Genomic DNA, 24,004 nt, shown 5'->3' on the forward strand with positions numbered 1-24,004 from the left:
ACACCTTCATCACACACCTGAATATCCATTTGTAGGAACTCTGAGCTGGTGCTTAGCTGGAAGCAGTTCCCGATGCTAAAGTCACTTAAAGCCTAATGGGTAATAAGCTCGAGAAACGTAAGGAAGGCAGGAAAGGAAGGGAATTATTATCTATTGAGGAATAAGTATGTGCCGGCCCCTGGACATGACTTTTACATACACATTGTTTCATTTTCATTTTGTCTTCACGACAACTTGGAAGTTAGATATTATCATCCCCAACTGACTGATAAAGAGACTCAGAGAGAGCAGGTTACTTGCTCAGGACCACACAGTAATGGAACTAGGATCTAAATGTGGGTCTGTCTGACTCCAAATCCCAGGCACTTTTATTGTTGACTCCCTAACCTTGGAGTGTTGTTGAAAACATATATTCCAATCAGTGAACATATACTTTATCAGTTCAGTTCAGTTCGGTCAGTCATGTCCGACTCTTTGTGACCCCATGGACTGCAGCACACCAGGCCTCCCTGTCCATCATCAACTCCTGGAGTTTACTCAAATTCATATCCATTGAGTTGGTGACGCCATCCAACCATCTCATCCTCTGTCTGAACATACATTCATGAATATAAGGAAAGTCTGGAATAAAAGGTGAATGTGGTTTAATCAGAAGATTTCTTAGAGGAGGTTTTTAGTCACTAAAGTGCAGGGATTTGGGATGATGAGGTTCTTCCAGGGATTTGCATTTCAGTGAAGATTGATAAGAAAGCCCTGGTAGACTCAGAGAAACATCATGGTCAAACGGGGGCTAGGAAAGATGTGATATTTAAGCTTGTGGGGGAGTAGAAAGGTTGTTGGAGCACAGGCTAGTAAATAAGGTCTGAGATTCAGGGGTTTTTTGAAGGTAAAATGATTTGGAAAAAATAACAAATACCTTATCATGGTATAATTTGATAATCAGTGAATTTAACCATTTGGTATATAGATGTTGTATTGTGAGATTATTTACCATCAGTTGGCAAGCTAAATAGAATGGCATGTAAGATGTGATTATGCATTCTATATCTCTTGATTGGAATATTTTACTATGTTCTGGTATTGCTGATTCAAAACTAAAAATAAAATTAAACAACTTAACAGTGATAATTTCAGATCAAGATGACACAGTGAGTTTATGCCTCAGTGTATTGCCTCTGCTTCAAATATGTAACAATGACACATAAACTATCAAAAATACCTATAAAATAAAAAGTAAATTAAAAGAATAGAAAAGTAAATGAAAGTAAGAGAGTTTAAAAATACACAGTTGCAAATTAAACACCACAAACAAAAATAGGGCAAGCCCCCAGTGAATAGAATAGAAATAGACGAGACTAGACATTCCCAGACTGAGCAGAGCTGGGCTGTAGCTCTGTGGACTCCAAGTCTGGGGTAGGCATGATGGTTGGTTATTTGGCTCCAGGGGAACTAAAAGGAAATTAGAGATTTCTCTGGATGTAGGGGTAAAGTCAAGCTCTTCGACTCTTTTTATTTTATTTTTTTTAATTTTTATTTTTAAACTTTACAATATTGTATTAGTTTTGCCAAATATCGAAATGAATCCGCCACATGTATACATGCGTTCCCCATCCTGAACCCTCCTCCCTCCTCCCTCCCCATACCATCCCTCTGGGTTGTCCCAGTGCACCAGCCGCAAGCATCCAGTATCGTGCATCGAACCTGGACTGGCGACTCATTTCATACATGATATTATACATGTTTCAATGCCATTCTTCCAAATCTTCCCACCCTCTCCCTCTCCCACAGAGTCCAAAAGACTGTTCTATACATCAGTGTCTCTTTTGCTGTCTCGTATACAGGGTTATTGTTACCATCTTTCTAAATTCCATATATATGCATTAGTATACTGTATTGGTGTTTTTCTTTCTGGCTTACTTCACTCTGTATAATAGTCTCCAGTTTCATCCACCTCATTAGAACTGATTCAAATGTATTCTTTTTAATGGCTGAGTAATACTCCATTGTGTATATGTACCATTGCTTTCTTATCCATTCATCTGCTGATGGACATCTAGGTTGCTTCCATGTCCTGGCTATTATAAACAGTGCTGCGATGAACATTGGGGTACACGTGTCTCTTTCCCTTCTGGTTTCCTCAGTGTGTATGCCCAGCAGTGGGATTGCTGGATCATAAGACACTTCTATTTCCAGATTCTTAAGGAATCTCCACGCTGTTCTCCATAGTGGCTGTACTAGTTTGCATTCCCACCAACAGTGTAAGAAGGTTCCCTTTTCTTCACACCCTTTCTAGCATTTATTGCTTGTAGACTTTTGGATTGCAGCCATTCTGACTAGCGTGAAATGGTACCTCATAGTGGTTTTGATTTGCATTTCTCTGATAATGAGTGATGTTGAGCATCTTTTCATGTGTTTGTTAGCCATCTGTATGTCTTCTTTGGAGAAATGTCTCTTTAGTTCTTTGGCCCATTTTTTGATTGGGTCATTTATTTTTCTGGAGTTGAACGTTAGGAGTTGCTTGTATATTTTTGAGATTAGTTGTTTGTCCGTTGCTTCATTTGCTATTATTTTCTCCCATTCTGAAGGCTGTCTTTTCACCTTGCTAATAGTTTCCTTTGTTGTGCAGAAGCTTTTAAGTTTAATTAGGTCTGATTTGTTTATTTTTGCTTTTATTTCCAATATTCTGGGAGATGGGTCATAGAGGATCCTGCTGTGATGTATGTCAGAGAGTGTTTTGCCTGTGTTCTCCTCTAGGAGTTTTATAGTTTCTGGTCTTACATTTAGATCTTTAATCCATTTTGAGTTTATTTTTGTGTATGGTGTTAGGAAGTGTTCTAGTTTCATTCTTTTACAAGTGGTTGACCAGTTTTCCCAGCACCACTTGTTAAAGAGATTGTCTTTAATCCATTGTATATTCTTGCCTCCTTTGTCAAAGATAAGGTGTCCATATGTGCGTGGATTTATCTCTGGGCTTTCTATTTTGTTCCATTGATCTATATTTCTGTCTTTGTGCCAGTACCATACTGTCTTGATAACTGTGGCTTTGTAGTAGAGCCTGAAGTCAGGTAGGTTGATTCCTCCAGTTCCATTCTTCTTTCTCAAGATCGCTTTGGCTATTCGAGGTTTTTTGTATTTCCATACAAATTGTGAAATTATTTGTTCTAGCTCTGTGAAGAATACCATTGGTAGCTTGATAGGGATTGCATTGAATCTATAAATTGCTTTGGGTAGTATACTCATTTTCACTATATTGATTCTTCCAATCCATGAACAAGGTATATTTCTACATCTATTAGTGTCCTCTTTGATTTCTTTCACCAGTGTTTTATAGTTTTATAGTTTTCTATATATAGGTCTTTAGTTTCTTTAGGTAGATATATTCCTAAGTATTTTATTCTTTCCATTGCAATGGTGAATGGAATTGTTTCCTTAATTTCTCTTTCTGTTTTCTCATTATTAGTGTATAGGAATGCAAGGGATTTCTGTGTGTTGATTTTGTATCCTGCAACTTTACTATAATCATTGATTAGTTTTAGTAATTTTCTGGTGGAGTCTTTAGGGTTTTCTATGTAGAGGATCATGTCATCTGCAAACAGGGAGAGTTTTACTTCTTCTTTTCCAATTTGGATTCCTTTTATTTCTTTTTCTGCTCTGATTGCTGTGGCCAGAACTTCCAAAACTATGTTAAATAGTAATGGTGAAAGTGGGCACCCTTGTCTTGTTCCTGACTTTACAGGAAATGCTTTCAATTTTTCACCATTGAGGATAATGTTTGCTGTGGGTTTGTCATATATAACTTTTATTATGTTGAGGTATGTTCCCTCTATTCCAGCTTTCTGGAGAGTTTTTATCATAAATGGATGTTGAATTTTGTCAAAGGCTTTCTCTGCATCTATTGAGATAATCATATGGTTTTTATTTTTCAATTTGTTAATGTGGTGTATTACATTGATTGATTTGTGGATATTGAAGAATCCTTGCATCCCTGGGATAAAGCCCACTTGGTCATGGTGTATGATCTTTTTAATGTGTTGTTGGATTCTGATTGCTAGAATTTTGTTAAGGATTTTTGCGTCTGTGTTCATCAGTGATATTGGCCTGTAGTTTTCTTTTTTTGTGGGATCTTTGTCAGGTTTTGGTATTAGGGTGATGGTGGCCTCATAGAATGAGTTTGGAAGTTTACCTTCCTCTGCAATTTTCTGGAAGAGTTTGAGTAGGATAGGTGTTAGCTCTTCTCTAAATTTTTGGTAGAATTCAGCTGTGAAGCCATCTGGATCTGGGCTTTTGTTTGCTGGAAGATTTTTGATTACAGTTTCAATTTCCGTGCTTGTGATGGGTCTGTTAAGATTTTCTATTTCTTCCTGGTCCAGTTTTGGAAAGTTGTACTTTTCTAAGAATTTGTCCATTTCTTCCACGTTGTCCATTTTATTGGCATATAATTGTTGATAGTAGTCTCTTATGATCGTTTGTATTTCTGTGTTGTCTGTTGTGATCTCTCCATTTTCATTTCTAATTTTATTGATTTGATTTTTCTCCCTTTGTTTCTTGATGAGTCTGGCTAATGGTTTGTCAATTTTATTTATCCTTTCAAAGAACCAGCTTTTGGCTTTGTTGAATTTTGCTATGGTCTCTTTTGTTTCTTTTGCATTTATTTCTGCCCTAATTTTTAAGATTTCTTTCCTTCTACTAACCCTGGGGTTCTTCATTTCTTCCTTTTCTAGTTGCTTTAGGTGTAGAGTTAGGTTATTTATTTGACTTTTTTCTGGTTTCTTGAGGTGTGCCTGTATTGCTATGAACTTTCCCCTTAGGACTGCTTTTACAGTGTCCCACAGGTTTTGGGTTGTTGTGTTTTCATTTTCATTCGTTTCTATGCAAATTTTGATTTGTTTTTTGATTTCTTCTGTGATTTGTTGGTTATTCAGCAGCGTGTTGTTCAGCCTCCATATGTTGGAATTTTTAATAGTTTTTCTCCTGTAATTGAGATCTAATCTTACTGCATTGTGGTCAGAAAAGATGCTTGGAATGATTTCTATTTTTTTGAATTTACCAAGGCTAGATTTATGGCCCAGGATGTGATCTATCCTGGAGAAGGTTCCATGTGCGCTTAAGAAAAAGGTGAAATTCATTGTTTTGGGATGAAATGTCCTATAGATATCAATTAGGTCTAACTGGTCTATTGTATCATTTAAAATTTGTGTTTCCTTGTTAATTTTCTGTTTAGTTGATCTATCCATAGGTGTGAGTGGGATATTAAAGTCTCCCACTATTATTGTGTTATTGTTAATTTCTCCTTTCATACTTGTTAGCATTTGTCTTACATATTGTGGTGCTCCCGTGTTGAGTGCATATATATTTATAATTGTTATATCTTCTTCTTGGATTGATCCTTTGATCATTATGTAGTGACCATCTTTGTCTCTTTTCACAGCCTTTGTTTTAAAGTCTATTTTATCTGATATGAGTATTGCTACTCTTGCTTTCTTTTGGTCCCTATCTGCGTGGAAAATCTTTTTCCAGCCCTTCACTTTCAGTCTGTATGTGTCCCCTGTTTTGAAGTGGGTGTCTTGTAGACAACATATATAGGGGTCTTGTTTTTGTATCCATTCAGCCAGTCTTTGTCTTTTGGTTGGGGCATTCAACCCATTTACATTTAAGGTAATTACTGATAAGTATGATCCTGTTGCCATTTACTTTATTGTTTTGGGTTTGAATTTATACACCATTTTTGTGTTTCCTGTCTAGAGAATATCCTTTAGTATTTGTTGGAGAGCTGGTTTGGTGGTGCAGAATTCTCTCAGCTTTTGCTTGTCTGAAAAGCTTTTGATTTCTCCTTCATATTTGAATGAGATCCTTGCTGGGTACAATAATCTGGGCTGTAGGTTATTTTCTTTCATAATTTTAAGTATGTCTTGCCATTCCCTCCTGGCTTGAAGAGTTTCTATTGAAAGATCAGCTGTTATCCTTATGGGAATTCCCTTGTGTGTTATTTGTTGTTTTTCCCTTGCTGCTTTTAATATTTGTTCTTTGTGTTTGATCTTTGTTAATTTGATTAATATGTGTCTTGGGGTGTTTTGCCTTGGGTTTATCCTGTTTGGGACTCTCTGTGTTTCTTGGACTTGAGTGATTATTTCCTTCCCCATTTTAGGGAAGTTTTCAACTATTATCTCCTCAAGTATTTTCTCATGGTCTTTCTTTTTGTCTTCTTCTTCTGGGACCCCTATGATTCGAATGTTGTAGCATTTAATATTGTCCTGGAGGTCTCTGAGATTGTCCTCATTTCTTTAAATTCATTTTTCTTTTATCCTCTCTGATTCATTTATTTCTACCATTCTATCTTCTAATTCACTAATCCTATCTTCTGCCTCTGTTATTCTACTATTTGTTGCCTCTAGAGTGTTTTTAATTTTATTTATTGCATTATTCATTATGTATTGACTCTTTTTTATTTCTTCTAGGTCCTTGTTAAACCTTTCTTGCATCCTCTCAATCCTTGTCTCCAGGCTATTTATCTGTGATTCCATTTTGATTTCAAGATTTTGGATCAATTTCACTATCATTATTAGGAATTCTTTATCAGGTAGATTCCCTATCTCTTCCTCTTTTGTTTGGTTTGGTGGGCATTTATCCTGTTCCTTTATCTGCTGGGTATTCCTCTGTCTCTTCATCTTGTTTAAATTGCTGAGTTTGGGGTGTCCTTTCTGTATTCTGGCAGTTTGTGGAGTTCTCTTTATTGTGGTGTTTCCTGGCTGTGTGTGGGTTTGTACAGGTGGCTTGTCAAGGTTTCTTGGTTAGGGAAGCTTGTGACGGTGTTCTGGTGGGTGGAGCTGTATTTCTTTTCTCTGGAGTGCAATTAAGTGTCCAGTAATGAGTTATGGGATGTCTGTGGTTTTGGTGTGACTTTAGGTAGCCTATATCTTGGAGCTCAGGGCTGTGTTCCTTTGTTGCTGGAGAATTTGCTTTGTATGTCTTGCCCTGGAACTTGTTGGCCCTTGTGTGGTGCTTGGTTTCAGTGTAGGTATGGAGGCGTTGATGAGCGCCTGTCAATTAATGTTCCTTGGAGTCAGGAGTTTCCTGGAGTCAGGGTTTGGACTTAAGCCTCCTGCTTCCAGTTATCGGTCTTATTTTTACAGTAGTTTCAAAATTTCTCCTTCTATATAGCACCATTGATAAAACATCTACATTAAAGATGAAAAGTTTCTCTACCATGAGGGTCACCCAGAGAGATTCCCAGCGTTACATGGAGAAGAGAAGAGGGAGGAGGGAGTTAGAGGTGACCCGAATGAGATGAGGTGGAATCAATAGAGGAGAGAGTGGGCTAGCCAGTAATCACTTCCTTATGTGCACTCCACAACTGGACCACTCAGAGATGTTCACGGAGTTATACAGAGAAGAGAAGAAGGAGGAAGGAGACAGAGGTGGCCAGGAGGATAAAAGGGGGGAATGAAAAGGAGGGAGACAGATTCAGCCAGTAATCAGTTCCCTAAGTGTTCTCCACCGTCTGGAGCACACAGAAATTCACAGAGTTGGGTAGAGTGGAGAGGGGTTAGGGAGGAGACACAGGCGACCTGGTGGAGAAAAAGGAGAGTTCAAAGGGAGAGAGAGCAGTCAAGCCAGTAATCTCGCTCCCTAGTGAAAAATGGGTACTGAAGATTGGGTTCTTAAAGGTACAAAATTGGTAACAAATACATAAAAGCAAAAATTAAAAATCTAGAGTAGAGTTTGGAATTTCAAAAATATGATGTTAAAGGAAAGAAGAAGGGAAAGAAAGAGAGAAAAAATGAACAAACAAAAACAAACAAGGTCGCGAAAATTATAAAGAAAATATAGGTACAAAATTGATAACTAATACCAAAAAGCAAAAGTTAAAAATCTAGAGTAGAGTTTGGAATTTCAAAAATAAAATGTTAAAAAAGAGAAGAAGAAAAAGAAAGAGAAAAAAACAAAAAAACAAACAGAAACAAAGTCGTAAAAATTATAAAGAAAATACATGTACAAAATTGATAACAAATACCAAAAAACATAAATTAAAAATCTAGAGTACAGTTTGGGATTTCAGATATACAATGTTATATAAAAGAAGAAGAGAAAGAAACAGAGAAAAGAAAAAAAAAAGTCACAGAAATTATATAAAAAAAAACTATAGGTACAAAATTGATAACAAATACCAAAAAGCTAAAATTAAAAATCTAGGGTAGAGTTTGGAATTTCAAAAATACAATGTTAAAGAAAAGAAGAAAAACAAAAACAAAAAGAAACAAACAAACAAAAAAAACAAGGTCAAAAAAATGATGAAATTTATATATATGAAGTTTGCTTTGTAAAAAAAATGGGTCTTTTTTTTTGCAAAGTAATAGGTTATAAAAGTGAAAATTAAAGGAATAATACAGGACTTAAAATTTTTTTAAAAAATTTAAAAAAAAAAGAAAGAATGATCATAAAAATAGTAAAAGTATATCTAGGACTTTCTCTGGTTTTGTTGTGAGTTTTGTGGGTTCAGTTCATTTTCGGCTAGTTCCTTGGTCTGACTTATATTTCTCAAGATCTATAGGCCCCTTCCTATGTAGTTGGTACTAACCACAGGGTTTTAATCTATTGCCTGTAGCTTCCAAGGCGGTTCCCTCTGTTATAGCTCCTCCTGTTTGCTGGTCTCTTCAGTGTCTGGTTTCCGCCCTGACACAAAGGGGACAGTGGAGGACACTTTTTTTTTTTAGGCTCACTTGTTCAGTCGCACTGTGGGGAGGGAGGGAGGGATGCTGCAAACAAATAACACTGGCGTGTGCTCGCAGTGCCTCAGCCACACTGGGCCAGCCCCCGCTCACTGCGCGTGTAGCCTCCCTGCCCACACTGCTCAGGCTCTAGGTTGCTCCGCCAGGAACCATCCGTGCCCGGCCCTGGGCTGCCTGCACCTCCCAGGTCCAAGCAGCTCAGGTTCAGGCACTCGGGTAGTCCTCAGAGGTGCAGACTCGGTTGGGCCTGCGTTTTGTGCCCTTCCCAGGTCCGAGCAGCTCAGGTGATGAGGTGTTTGGTGAGCGCAATTGCTGCGACTTATCGCCTCCCTGCTGCTCGGTTATCTAGGTGTACAACCGGCGCACCTTCTCAGGCAGATGTTGACCGTCCAGACCCCCAAGAAGTTTTAGTTAGCAAAGAAGCCTGCTTAGTTTTATAGATAATGTTTCTCTGGGGCTGCGATTGCCCCCTTCCGGCTCTGGCTGCCTGTCACTGGAGGGGGATGGTCTGCAGCCGGCTATCTCTGTTCAGTCCTTTGTTCCGTGTGCAGGCCTGGCAGTGTCTTAGGTTAGGGCTGGCTTTTCGCGTGGTAGATATCCCACAGTCTGGTTTGCTAGCCCAAATTATTTCACTCAGATAGCGCTCAGGGTATTCAGGCCAGACCTTTACTCTAAGCCATGCAGCCCGCGCCGTGCCTCCCTGCCCAGCCCAGCCCCCGCTTGCTAGTGGCGTGTGCAGGCATCTGCGCTGCTTCTCTGCTGGGGGAGTTACCATAGGGCTCGCAATCTCCTTTCGAAGACTTGGGTTGCTTTTCTGGGTGCCTGATGTCCTCTGCCGGTATTCAGAAGTTGTTTTGTGGAATTTACTCAGTGTTTAAATGTTCTTTTGATGAATTTGTGGGGGAGAAAGTGTTCTCCCCGTCCTACTCCTCTGCCATCTTCTGGGGGGATCTCTTTGACTCTTTTTAATTAAATGTTTCTAAATATTTTCTATTTCTAATTGCTTTCCATCCAGTTGATCATTTTATGTTATATTTATGGATTTGTCAGTTTCTCCTAATTTTCAGTTTTCTTTAATGTCATGAGGCTATATTCTTCTCCTCTATTTTTAGTTTTTTTGAGTTGAATATTCACTTATATTTAATTTTTCTTATTTTTATATAAATATTCCTAAGACTGTAGAATTCGTCCTATACACTAGTATAACTACTTCCTATGAGATTTTGTGGAAGAAGGCAATGGCACCCCACTCCAGTACTGTTGCCTCTGAAATCCCACGGGTGGAGGAGCCTGGTAGGCTGCAGTCCATGGCATCGCTAAGAGTCAGACACGACTGAGTGACTTCACTTTCACTTTCCACTTTCATGTATTGGAGAAGGAAATGGCAACCCACTCCAGTGTTACTGCCTGGAGAATCCCATGGATGGAGAAGCCTGGTAGGCTGCAGTCCGTGGGGTCGCACAGAGTCGGACATGACTGAAGCGACTTGGCAGGCAGCATGAGATTTTGTATGTGGTAGCTTTCACCTTGGGTGATTTTGAATGTTGCATTTTCTATGTGCTTTCCTCTTTAATTTATGAGTTATTCAGAAACATTCTTTTCAATTTCCAAAAATATTCTTTTTATTATTTGTTTTCAATTCCTTTGTATGTGTTCCCTTTGAAATGTGTCAAGACTTTTTCGGGATGCAGCCCAATGTCAGTGGTAGTAAATATATATTTGAGAAGAAAGTGTATGCCATCTTTTGGGCTGAAGATTATCCACATGTTTATGCAATCCAATTTCTTAAAGAGCTAAATATTCAAATAAAGAAACTAAGATAAATGGGGGAAACCCAAAGATAGTTGAATAAAGTAATAATACAATTAAGAGCAGAACTGATGAAACTAGTGTTCCATTAAAAATTAATGATTAATTAATTAAATATCTGAGGGAAGAAGCTGTGAACTTTTGCAACTGAGCATAGGTTGGCTTAATGTTGTCCCTTTTGGCAGAGTAATAATGTTTTCATATTTCCCCAAGAGCTTTTCTAAAGAAGATATATGAGATTAAATTTTGAGGGTATAAATTTGAGATTATTTTTAAAACTTTCTATCCATCATTATGTCTAGACTAGTATTTTTCTTTACTGGGTGGTCAGACTAAATGACATTTGAGACTTAGAGAAAAATGAATATTTGATACCAATACAAGCAAACATACTTGCAGGATAGGAAGCTTTAGCCATGGTACATGTCCCTCGTCCCCTCTGTGCTGGATTCTTCTGAAATGAAAATGTTTCAGGGACTTAGGTGAATTTATTATGCTTCCATGTTTGGTTGCTTTGAATGTTTATTTCCCAAACTCTATCTCAAGCTAATAAAATTACATTGTTATTTGCTTTTCACAATTTTTTTCTCCCACTACTTCTCCATACAAAATGTCCTCTTCATTATGGGGGACTAGAGTGCAAAAGTAGAAGGTCAAGAGCTGCCTGGAGTAACAGGAAAATTTGACCGTGGAGTACAAAATGAAGCAGAGCAAAAGCTAACAGAGTTTTGCCAAAAGAATGCACTGATCATAGCAAACACCCTCTTCCAACAACACAAGATAGGGCTCTACCCATGGACATCGCCAGATGGTCAATACCAAAATCAGATTGATTATATTCTTTGCAACCAAATAGAGAAGCTCTATACAGTCAGCAAAAACAAGATGGGAGCTGACTGTGGCTTAGATCACGAACTCCTTACTGCCAAATTCAGACTTAAATTGAAGAAAGTAGGGGAAACCACTAGACCATTCAGGTATGACAGAAATCAAATCCCTTATGATTATAGTGGAAGTGACAAATAGATTCAAAAGATTAGATCTGATAGACAGAGTGCCTGATGGACTATGGATGGAGGCTCGTGACATTGTACAGGAGGCAGTGATCAAGACCATCCCCAAGAAGAAATGCAAAAAGGCAAAATGGTTGTCTGAGGAGGCCTTAGAAATAGCTGAGAAAAGAAGAGAAGCTAAAGGCAAAGGAGAAAAGGAAAGATATACCCATTTGAATGCAGGGTTCCAAAGAATAGCAAGGAGACATAAGAAAGTCTTCCTCAGTGATCAGTGTAATGAATTAGAGGAAAACAATAGAATGGGAAAGACTAGAGATCTCTTCAAGAAAATTAGAGATACCAAGGGAACATTTCAAGATGAGCGCAATAAAGGACAGAAATGGTATGGACTTAACAGAAGCATAAGAGATTAAGAAGAGGTGGCAAGAATACACAGAAGAACTGTACAAAAAAGATCTTTATGACCCAGATAACCATAGTGGTGTGATCACTCACCTAGAGCCAGACATCCTGGAATGGGAAGTCAAGTGGACCTTAGGAAGCATCACCAGAAACAAAGCTAGTGGAGGTGATAGAATTCCAGTTGAGCTATTTCAGATCCTAAAAGATGATGCTGTGAAAGTGCCGCACTCAGTATGCCAGCAAATCTGGAAAACTCAGCAGTGGGCACAGGGCTGGAAAAGGTCAGTTTTCTTTCCAATCACAAAAAAAGGCAATGTGAAAGAATGTTCAAACTACCACACAGTTGCACTCATCTCACACACTAGCAAAGGAATGTTCAAAATTCTCCATGCCAGGCTTCAATAGTACATGAACTGTGAACTTCCAGATGTTCAAGCAGGATTTAGAAAAGGCAGAAGAACCAGAGTTCAAGTTGCCAACATCTATTGGATCATGGAAAAAGCAATAGAGTTTCAGAAAATCATCTACTTCTGCTTTATTGACTGTGCCAAAACCTTTGACTGTGTTTGTTGTGGTTGGTTGTGGAAAAATTTTAAACAGATGGGGATACCAGACCACCTTACCTGCCTCCTGAGAAATGTGTATGCAGGTCAAGAAGCAACAGTTAGAACTAGATACCAATTCCTTATTAGATACGTGATTTGCAAGGATTTTCTCCTATGCAGAGGATTTTCTTTTTATTTTCTTGATACTGTCCTTTGATGTACAAAAATTCTTAATTTTAATGTGTCTTGGTGTCGTGTATAAGAAATCATCACTAAAACCCAGGACATGAAACTTTTTCCTTATGTTTTCTTCTAGCAGTTATGATTTTAGTTCTCATATTTAGGTTTTTGACTCATTTTGAGTTAACTTTTATATATGATGTAAAATAAGGGTAAATAATTTTTTTTTTTTTTTTTGCATGTATATATTCATTTGTCCCAGCACCGGTTGTTGAAGAGACTTTAACTTCCCCATTGAATGGCCTTGGCACTCTTGTCAAAAACCAATTTATTTCAGGCTTATGGTCTTATTTCTGGACTCACAATTTTATTTCATTGATCTGTATGTCTACCATTATGTTAGTACCACAATGTTTTCATTATTGTAGTTTTTGTCATCAGTTTTGAAATCACTCAGTGTAAGACTTACAACTTTGCTTTGCTTTTTCAAGGCTGTTTGGGCTATTCAGGGTCCCTTGCAATACCACATAAATTTTAGAATCAGATTTCCATTTCTGCAAAAAAAAGACCATTGGGATTTTGATAGGGATGGTAGTGAATCTGTGGCACGCTTTGGGTGCTATTGCTGTCTTCACAATATTAAATGCTCCAGTTCATGAACATGAGGTATACTTTCATTTATTTAGATCTTTGATCTCTTTTGACAATATTTTATAGTTTTGCAAGGTACAAGACTTGAACCTCCTTGATTAAATTTATTCCTAAATATTTTATTCTTTTCAGTGTTTTTATAAGTGGAGTTGTTTCCCTAATTTACTTTTTTGAATTGTCCATTACATGTTTTGAGTGTTGCTTTTGTATCCTGCAAGTTTGCTAAATTCATTTATTAGCTCGAATAGGCTTTTTGTGGATTCTTTAGAATTTTCTGTACATACGATCATTTTATTTGTGAATATAGATAGTTTTACTTCTGCCTTTGCAGTGTGGATGCCCTTTATCTATTTTTCTTGACTAGTTGCTCTGGCTAGAATTTCTAGTACAGTGTTGAACAGAAATGGTAAAACCAAACACCCTGTCTTGCTCCTGATCTTAGGAGACAAACTTTAAGTATAAATATAATGTTACCCATGGGCTTTGTTTATTTCAAAAACTTAAAAAAAAAAAACTCTGATTTTGAAATAATAGAGTGAAACCGAGCAACTTAGAATCCTACCAAATTCTCTGAAAGTCTACCAATCTACAGAGATGACTACTAGTCATATTTTGAAAATTGATCTGTAAATATCCTAAACATTTTTGCAAAAATATGATTTAGTAGATATTGTCTATCTTAGTAAAACAGATAGCAGTTTCTTATCTGTAGCATCTCAGATAATGGGAGTTATCTGTCACCATTAATCTTGAAACAAAGCATTTTGAATTGCACCATCTTTGGGAATATGGCAGTAATGCTTTAATGTTCACTTCTTCTTTTAAATTACAGATGGCGTTTGTCCTTTATCCCATCAACGGAAACCCTCCTTGGGATTTAATGGATCATAACAACATTATGTTTCTCACCATATGCTTTTGCTGGCATTATGCAATAGCCATTATCATCACTGGAGCAATTTATGCCTTTGTCACCCGGTAAGTTAGTGATTATTGTTCATAGAAATTCTATTTTTTTTTTTTTTTTTTGGTATATGATCATCAAGACTCGACAGTCTGAACTTTAAGTTCAAAGAGGTATTTTATTCCTTAGCATTCCACATTATCTACAAACACAAACATTTCCAATTAAAATAATAAATGCTGGTTTAAGATTGGAATAGCTAAAGAGTGTCTCTGCTGTACTCTGAACCTATGCATCACCCTTCAATATGTTCTTCTGTGCCTTCATGTCTTTGTATATTCTGTTTTCTTTCCCAAATGGTCATCAACATACCTGCAGTGAGCCCCCTCCATTTGCCCATGTGTACATCAGTTATGTCACTTCCCAAATGTGGTGGCACTTTTGACCAACATGTATGCCTCTCATTAACTTTGAGTATCTGATTAATTTGATAATTGCTGTAATATTTGTAACAGTAAGATGAAGTTGAATGCTACATGTTTTTATAAGGACTTTGATACAGTGTTTCATGATGGGTGAGGAGCAATGTAACAGATTGCTAAGAACCCATGTTTCCAGCTCTGCTTCTTGTCAGCTAAAAGACTTTGGGTAAATGATTTAACTACATTAAATATCAGTTTTGTTGTCTGCAAAATGGGGATAATGATGGTACCTAAATAAGATCATATCATTAAACTGCCCTTAATATAATAAGAGCTCAACAGAAATTCTTCTTACCCTTGCTCTTTTTTTTCCCCGCTTTGGTTCCTATGATAGATTTCTTTTTCAGTTGAAGTACAATTGACATGGGCTTCCCTGGTGGTTTGGTGGTAAAGAATTAGCCTGCCAATGCAAGAGATGGGGGTTTGGTTCCTGGGTTGGGAACTTTCCCTGGAGAAGGAAATGGCAACCCACTCCAGTATTCTTGCCTGGGAAATCCCATGGACAGAGGAGACTGGCGGGCTATAGCCTAAGGGGTTGCAAAGAGTCAGATACAACCTAGAGACTAAACAACAACCACCACAATTGACATACAACATTATACTAGTGTCATTTTGTACAACATAATGATTCAACTTTTGTATACATTGCAAAATGACCACCACAATCAGTCTATTAATAGTTACACCATCTGCCACCATATTAACACCATCTGTCACCATATTAATGTTGCAAAATTTTTTTCTTGTGATGAGAACTTTCAAGATTTACTTTTTTAACCAACTTTCATATCTGCAATAGAATATTTTTGATTATAGTCACTGTGTTATATACAAAATCCCCATGACTTATTTTATTGTTTAAAAAAATTTTTAATGTTATATTATAGTATAGTTGATTAACAGTGTTGTGCTAATTAAAGTGTACAGAATAGTGATTCAGTTCTACATATACATATATCTATTCTTTTTCAAATTCTTTTCACATTTATTTTATTACAGAATATTTAGCCGAGTTCCTTATGTTATACAGTCAGTCCTCTTTGGTTATCCATTTTAGAGGCAGCAGTGTGTACATATCAATTCCAAACTCTCTAAATATCCCTCCCCCCACTATTCTCCCCTGTAACTATAAGTTCCTTCTCTAAGTCTGTAAGTCTGTTTCTGTTTCATAAATAAGATATGATATTTCTTTCTCTGTCTGACTTACTTTACTAAGTATGACAATCTCTGGGTCTACCCATGTTGCTGCAAATAGCAGTATTCTTTTTAATGGCTGAGTAATACTCCGTTGTGTATATATGTACCACATATTCTTTAGATCAGATTAGTCACTCAGTTGTGTCTGACTCTTTGCGACCCCATGAATCGCAGCACGCCAGGCCTCCCTGTCCATCACCAACTCCCGGAGTTCACTCAGACTCACGTCCATTGAGTCAGTGATGCCATCCACCCAGCTCATCCTCTGTCGTCCCCTTCTCCTTCTGCCCCCCATCCCTCCCAGCATCAGACTCTTCTCCATGAGTCAACTCTTCGCATGAGGTGGCCAAAGTACTAGAGTTTCAGCTTCAGCATCATTACTTCCAAAGAAATCCCAGGGCTGATCTCCTTCAGAATGGACTGGTTGGATCTCCTTGCAGTCCAAGGGACTCTTTTCCAACACCACAGTTCAAAAGCATCAATTCTTTGGCACTCAGCCTTCTTCACAGTCCAACTCTCACATCCATACATGACCACAGGAAAAACCATAGCCTTGACTAGATGGACCTTTGTTGGCAAAGTAATGTCTCTGCTTTTCAATATGCTATCTAGGTTGGTCATAACTTTCCTTCCAAGGAGTAAGCGTCTTTTAATTTCATGGCTGCAGTCACCATCTGCAGTGATTTTGGAGCCCAGAAAAATAAAGTCTGACACTGTTTCCACTGTTTGCCCATCTATTTCCCATGAAGTGGTGGGACTGGATGCCATGATCTTCGTTTTCTGAATGTTGAGCTTTAAGCCAACTTTTTCACTCTCCTCTTTCACTTTCATCAAGAGGCTTTTGAGTTCCTCTTCACTTTCTGCCATAAGGGTGGTGTCATCTGCATATCTGAGGTTATTGACATTTCTCCCGGCAATCTTGATTCCAGCTTGTGTTTCTTCCAGTCCAGCATTTCTCATGATGTACTCTGCATATAAGTTAAATAAGCAGGGTGACAATATACAGCCTTGACATACTCCTTTTCCTATTTGGAACCAGTCTGTTGTTCCATGTCCAGTTCTAACTGTTGCTTCCTGACCTGCATACAGGTTTCTCAAGAGGCAGGTCAGGTGGTCTGGTATTCCCATCTCTTTCAGAATTTTCCACAGTTTATTGTGATCCACACAGTCAAAGGCTTTGGCATAGTCAATAAAGCAGAAATACATGTTTTTCTGGAACTCTCTTGCTTTTTCCATGATCCAGCAGATGTTGGCAATTTGATCTCTGGTTCCTCTGCCTTTTCTAAAACCAGCTTGAACATCAGGAAGTTCACGGTTCACATATTGCTGAAGCCTGGCTTGGAGAATTTTGAGCATTACTTTACTAGCGTGTGAGATGAGTGCAATTGTGCAGTAGTTTAAGCATTCTTTGGCATTGCCTTTCTTTGGGATTGGAATGAAAACTGACCTTTTCCAGTCCTGTGGCCACTGCTGAGTTTTCCAAATTTGCTGGCATATTGAGTGAAGCACTTTCACAGCATCATCTTTCAGGATTTGGAATAGCTCAACTGGAATTCCATTACCTCCACTAGCTTTGTTTGTAGTGATGCTCTCCAAGGCCCACTTGACTTCACATTCCAGGATGTCTGGCTCTAGGTCAGTGATCACACTATCGTGATTATCTGGGTCGTGAAGATCTTTTTGTACAGTTCTTCTGTGTATTCTTGCCATCTCTTCTTAATATCTTCTGCTTCTGTTAGGTCCATACCATTTCTGTCCTTTATCGAGCTCATCTTTGCATGAAATATTCCTTTGGTATCTCTGATTTTCTTGAAGAGATCCCTAGTCTTTCCCATTCTGTTGTTTTCCTCTATTTCTTTGCATTGATGGCTGAAGAAGGCTTTCTTATCTCTTCTTGCTATTCTTTGGAACTCTGCATTCAGATGTTTATATCTTTCCTTTTCTCCTTTGCTTTTCACTTCTCTTCTTTTCACAGTTATTTGTAAGGCCTCCCCAGACAGCCATTTTGCTTTTTTGCATTTCTTTTCTATGGGAATGGTCTTGATCCCTGTCTCCTGTACAATGTCACGAACCTCCATCCATAGTTCATCAGGCACTCTGTCTATCAGATCTAGGCCCTTAAATCTATTTCTCACTTCCACTGTATAATCATAAGTGATTTGATTTAGGTCATACCTAAATGGTCTAGTGGTTTGCCCTACTTTCTTCAATTTAAGTCTGAATTTGGCAATAAGGAATTCATGGTCTGAGCCACAGTCAGCTCCTGGTCTTGTTTTTGCTGACTGTGTAGAGCTTCTCCATCTTTGGCTGCAAAGAATATAATCAATCTGATTTCGGTGTTGACCATCTGGTGATGTCCTTGTATAGAGTCTTCTTTTGTGTTGTTGGAAGAGGGTGTTTGTTATGACCAGGGAATTTTCTTGGCAAAACTCTATTAGTCTTTGCCCTGCTTCATTCTGTATTCCAAGGCTAAATTTGCCTATTACTCCAGGTGTTTCTTGACTTCCTACTTTGCATTCCAGTCCCCTATAATGAAAAGGACATCTTTTTGGGGTGTTAGTTCTAAAAGATCTTGTAGGTCTTCATAGAACCATTCAACTTCAGCTTCTTCAGCATTACTGGGTGGGGCATAGGCTTGGATTACTGTGATATTGAATGGTTTTCCTTGGAAATGAACAGAGATCATTCTGTCATTTTTGAGATTGCATCCAAGTACTGCATTTCAGACTCTTTTGTTGACCATGATGGCCACTCCATTTCTTCTGAGGGATTCCTGCCCACAGTAGTAGATATAATGGTCATCTGAGTTAAATTCACCCATTCTAGTCCATTTCAGTTCGCTGATTCCTAGAATGTCGACATTCACTCTTGCCATCTCTTGTTTGACCACTTCCAATTTGCCTTGATTCATGGACCTGACATTCCAGGTTCCTATGCAATATTTCTCTTTACAGCATTGGACCTTGCTTCTATCACCAGTCACATCCACAGCTGGGTATTCTTTTTGCTTTGGCTCCATCCCTTTGATGGACATTTAGGTTGCTTCCATATCTTGTCTACTGTAAATAATGCTTCAGTGAACATTGGGGTGCATGTATCCTTTTGGATCATGTTTTTCTCTGGTTGTATGCCCAGGAGTGGGATTGCAGGATCATATGGTAACTCTATTTTTAGCTTCTTAAGGAGAAGGCAATGACACCCCACTCCAGTACTCTTGCCTGGAAAATCCCATGGACGGAGGAGCCTGGTGGGCTGCAGTCCATGGGGTCGCGAAGAGTCAGACATGACTGAGCGACTTCACTTTCACTTTTCACTTTCATGCATTGGAGAAGGAAATGGCAACCCACTCCAGTGCTCTTGCCTGGAGAATCCCAGGGACAGAAGAGCCTAGTGGGCTGCCGTCTATGGGGTCGCACAGGGTCAGACACAACTGAAGCGACTTAGCAGCAGTAGCAGCAAGGAATCTCCATACTGTTCTCCATAGTGGCTGCAATTTACATTCTCATCAACAGTGTAGGAGGGTTACCTTCTCTCAACACCCTCTCAAGCGTTTGTTGTTTGTGGATTTTTTGATGATAGCAATTCTGACTGGTGTGAGGTGATATGATTATCTCAATAGATGCAGAAAAAGCTTTAGACAAAATTCAACACCCATTTATGATAAAAACTCCAGAAGTGGGCATAGAGGGACAATACCTCAACATAATAAACCCCATATATGACAAACTATAACTAACAATCATATTTATTGGTGAAAAGCTAAACGCATTTCCTCTAAGATCAGGAACAAGACAAAGATGTCCACTCTCACCACTTCTATTTGACTTAGTTTTGGAAGTCCTAGCTACAGCAATCAGGGAAGAGAAAGAAATACATGAAATTCAAATGAGAAAGAAGTTAAATTCATGTCACTGTTTGCAAATGACATGATCCTATACATGTAGAAAATGTTTTAGAAAATCCTAAAAACACCGAAAGAAAACTACTAGAGCTCATTATGAATTTGGTAAATTTGCAGGTTACAGAGTTAATACATAGAAGTCTGTTCTTATCTATACACTAACAATGAAAGATCCAAAAGAAAATTCAAGAAACAACCCCATTTACCAAGAATAATAACTTGGTAATAACAAGAATAACAACCCCATTAGAAGAATAAAATATCTTGGAATAAACCTACCTAAGGAGACCAAAGACCTGTATTCCCCAAACTATAAGACTTACTTATTTTATAACTGGAAGTTTGTATCTTTTGATCCCCTTCATCCATTTTTGCCTACCTCCCCCAACTCTGGCAACCGTGAATCTGTTCCTTCTTTTGTTTGTTCCTTTGTTTTTTAGATCTCACAGATAAGTGAAATCATTTGGTATTTGTCTTTCTCTATCTGTTGTATTGTGTTTAGCATAATACCTCAAGGTCCATTTCATTCTTTTTTATGGTTGGGTAATATTCTATTATATACATATAAGTATAAAATATTTATCTTATATAAACACATATATAAAACATCTCCTTTATCCATTCATCAATTGATAGACATTTGTTTCCATATCCTGGTTTTGTGTGTGTGTGTTCAGTTGTGTCTGAGTCCGTGCGACCCTATAGCCCGCTGGCTTCTCTGTCCATGGGATTCTCCAGGTAAAAATACTGGAATGGGTTGCCATTTCCTTCTTCAGGGGATATTCCTGATCCAGGTATCAAACTCACCTCTCCTACATCTTCTGCCCTGCAGGCAGATTCTTTACCACTAAGCCATTGGGGAAGCCCAAATATTTTGGTTATTATATTATAAATATGGTACAGTGAACCTAGAGGTGCCTTTTTCAATTAGTGTTTTCATTTTCTTCAGATAAATACCCAGAAGTGGATTTGCTGGATTGTATGGTACTTCTGTTTTTAATTTTTTTAGGACACTTTATGCTGTTTTCCATAGTGGCTATACAAATTTACATTTATACCAAATAGTACATCAGAGTTCTCTTTTCTCTATATTCTGGCCAATACTTGTTATATCTTGTCCTTTTGATAACAGCTGTTCTGCAGGTATGCCTTTTAGTTGTCTGTAGGTTTTCTTTGGAATAATGTCTATTCAGATTCTCTGCCTATTTTTATTTTTATTTATTTATTTTGATGGTTTAATTTTTATTTTATTTTTAAACTTTACATAATTGTATTAGTTTTGCCAAATATCAAAATGAATCCACCACAGGTATACATGTGTTCCCCATCCTGAACCCTCCTCCCTCCTCCCTCCCCATACTATCCCTCTGGGTCATCCCAGTGCACCAGCCCCAAGCATCCAGTATCGTGCATTGAACCTGGACTGGCAACTCATTTCATATATGCTATTATACATATTTCAATGCCATTCTCCCAAATCATCCCACCCTCTCCCTCTCCCACAGAGTCCAAAAGACTGTTCTATACATCAGTGTCTCTTTTGCTGTCTCGTATACAGGGTTATTGTTACCATCTTTCTAAATTCCATATATATGCGTTAGTATACTGTATTGGTGTTTTTCTTTCTGGCTTACTTCACTCTGTATAATAGGCTCCAGTTTCATCCACCTCATTAGAACTGATTCAAATGTATTCTTTTTAATGGCTGAGTAATACTCCATTGTGTATATGTACCACAGCTTTCTTATCCATTCATCTGCTGATGGACATCTAGGTTGCTTCCATGTCCTGGCTATTATAAACAGTGCTGCGATGAACATTGGGGTACACGTGTCTCTTTCCCTTCTGGTTTCCTCAGTGTGTATGCCCAGCAGTGGGATTGCTGGGTCATAAGGCAGTTCTATTTCCAGTTTTTTAAGGAATCTCCACACTGTTCTCCATAGTGGCTATACTAGTTTGCATCCCCACCAACAGTGTAAGAGGGTTCCCTTTTCTCCACATTGTCTCCAGCATTTATTACTTGTAGACTTTTGGATCGCAGCCATTCTGACTGTCTGCCTATTTTTAAATTGAATTTTCATTGTTGTTATGGGGTTGTTTGATTTCTTTATGTATTTTGGATATAACCTTTTATCAGATAACATTTAGGAATATCTTCTTCCATTCAGTGTTTCCTTTTTATTTTGTTGATGGTTTCCTTCACTGTGCAGAAGCTTTCTATTTGATGTAGTTCCATTTGTTTAGTTTTTCTTTTGTTGCCATTTCCTTTGGAGTCAGATGCAGAAAATATTAACAAGAGCAATATCAAGGAACTTACCACTTATATTTTCCTCTAGGAAGTTTATGGTTTTAGTCCTACATTCAAGACTTTAACCCATTTTGAGTTAGTTTCTATGTATAGTATAAGAGTGTCCAAGTTTCATTATTTTGCACGTGGCTATACAGTTTACCTAGCACAACAAAAAGACTGGCCTTTTCTCGTTTTATATTCTTGCCTCCTTTATCATAAATTAATTGACAATGTATTTATGAGTTTAGTTCTTTATTTTGTGTCATTGATCTATGGGTTTGTTTTTATGCCAATATCATACTGTTTTGATTTTATAGCTTTGTTGTATAGTCTGAAATTAGAAAGTATGAGCGCCCCCCCCCCCCAGCTTTGTTCTTCTTTTTTAAGAAGAACAACCTCTTTTTGACTATTCAGGATCTTTTGTGATTCCATACAAACTTTGGGATTGTTTGTTCTATTTCTGTGAAAAATGCCATTCATAATTTGATAGGGATTGCATTGAATCTGTAGATCAATTTGGGTAATGTAGATATTTTAATGATATTAATTTTTCCAGTCCATAAGCATGGAATATCATTCCATTTACTTATGTCTTCTTCAATTATTTTTATCAATGTTTTATAGTTTTTAGCATATGCTGCTGCTAAGTCGTGTCAGTTGTGTCTGACTCTGTGCGACCCCGTAGACAGCAGCCCACCAGGGTCCCCCGTCCCTGGGATTCTCCAGGCAAGAACACTGGAGTGGGTTTCCATTTCCTTCTCCAATGCATGAAAGTGAAAGGTGAAAGTGAAGTCGCTCAGTCGTGCCTGACTCTTAGCGACCCCATGGACTGCAGACCACCAGGCTCCTCTGTCCATGGGATTTTCCAGGCAAGAGTACTGGAGTGGGGCGCCATTGCCTTGGGTCTTTCATTTCCTTGGTTAAATTTGTTCATAGGTATTTTATTCTTTTTGATGCCATTGTAAATGGGACTGTTTTCTTAATATCTCTTTCTAATAGTTCCTTGTTACTGTATAAAATGCAACATGTTTGCATATTGATTTTGTACCATGCAGCTTTACTAAAATTATTTATTAATTCTAACAGTTTTTTGGTGGAGTCTTTAGGGTTTTCTATACTGAGTGTCATGTCCTCTGCAAATAGTAACAGTTTTACCTCTTCCTTTACAATTTGGATGCCTTTTTTTCTTGCCTAAATGCTATGGCTAGGACTTAAACTCTATTTTGACTGAAAGTAGTAAGAGTGAACCTTATTGTCTTGGCCCTGATTTTAAGGAATAAAATTTCATGACTTCATCACTGAGTATGGTGTTACCCGTGAGCATGTCCTATATGGTCTTTATTATGTTAAGATACATCTTTTTATATTCACTTGTTGAAAGTTTTTATCATAAATGATGTTGAATTTTGTCAAATGTTTTTATACATCTGTTGAGATAATCATATGACTTTAATCCTTCTTTTTGTTAATGTGATATGTTACATTGATTAATTTGTAGATGTTGAACTATTCTTACATCCCTGGAATAAATCCCACTTGATCAGGGTATACGATCCTTTTAATATAGCCTTTAATTCAGTTTACTTATAGTGTTGAAAGTTTTACACCTATTTTTATCAGTGATATTGGCCTGTAATTTTCTTTTTTGTATGTGATATCTTTGTCTGATTTTAGTGTGAGGGTAATGTTGGTTTCTCCTTTTTTTATTTCTGATTTTCTTTGAGCCTTCTCTCTTTCATTCCTTCCCTGGTAGCTCAGATGGTAAAGAATCTGCCTGCAATGTGGTAGACCTAGGTTTGATCCCTGGGTCCGGAAAATCCCCTGGAGAAGGAAATGGCACCCCACTTCAGTATTCTTACCTGGAGAATCCCATGATCACAGGAACCTGGCAGGCTACAGTCCAT

General features: G+C 37.9%; 1 protein-coding gene across 1 annotated transcript in view; it reads left to right on the forward strand.

The window, feature by feature from the left end:
• The window catches only part of LOC139176065 (transmembrane protein 45A-like), a 90,228-nt gene that overhangs the window by 57,548 nt on the left and 8,676 nt on the right, over window positions 1–24,004 (forward strand). The window contains exon 5 of the mRNA XM_070777351.1: window positions 14,159–14,304. Within this exon, the coding sequence (XP_070633452.1) occupies window positions 14,159–14,304 (146 nt within the window). The remainder of the gene's footprint in view (window positions 1–14,158; window positions 14,305–24,004) is intronic.

This window comes from Bos indicus, chromosome 1 (assembly GCF_029378745.1).
Source record: "Bos indicus isolate NIAB-ARS_2022 breed Sahiwal x Tharparkar chromosome 1, NIAB-ARS_B.indTharparkar_mat_pri_1.0, whole genome shotgun sequence".
NCBI classification, from domain to species: Eukaryota; Metazoa; Chordata; class Mammalia; order Artiodactyla; family Bovidae; genus Bos; species Bos indicus.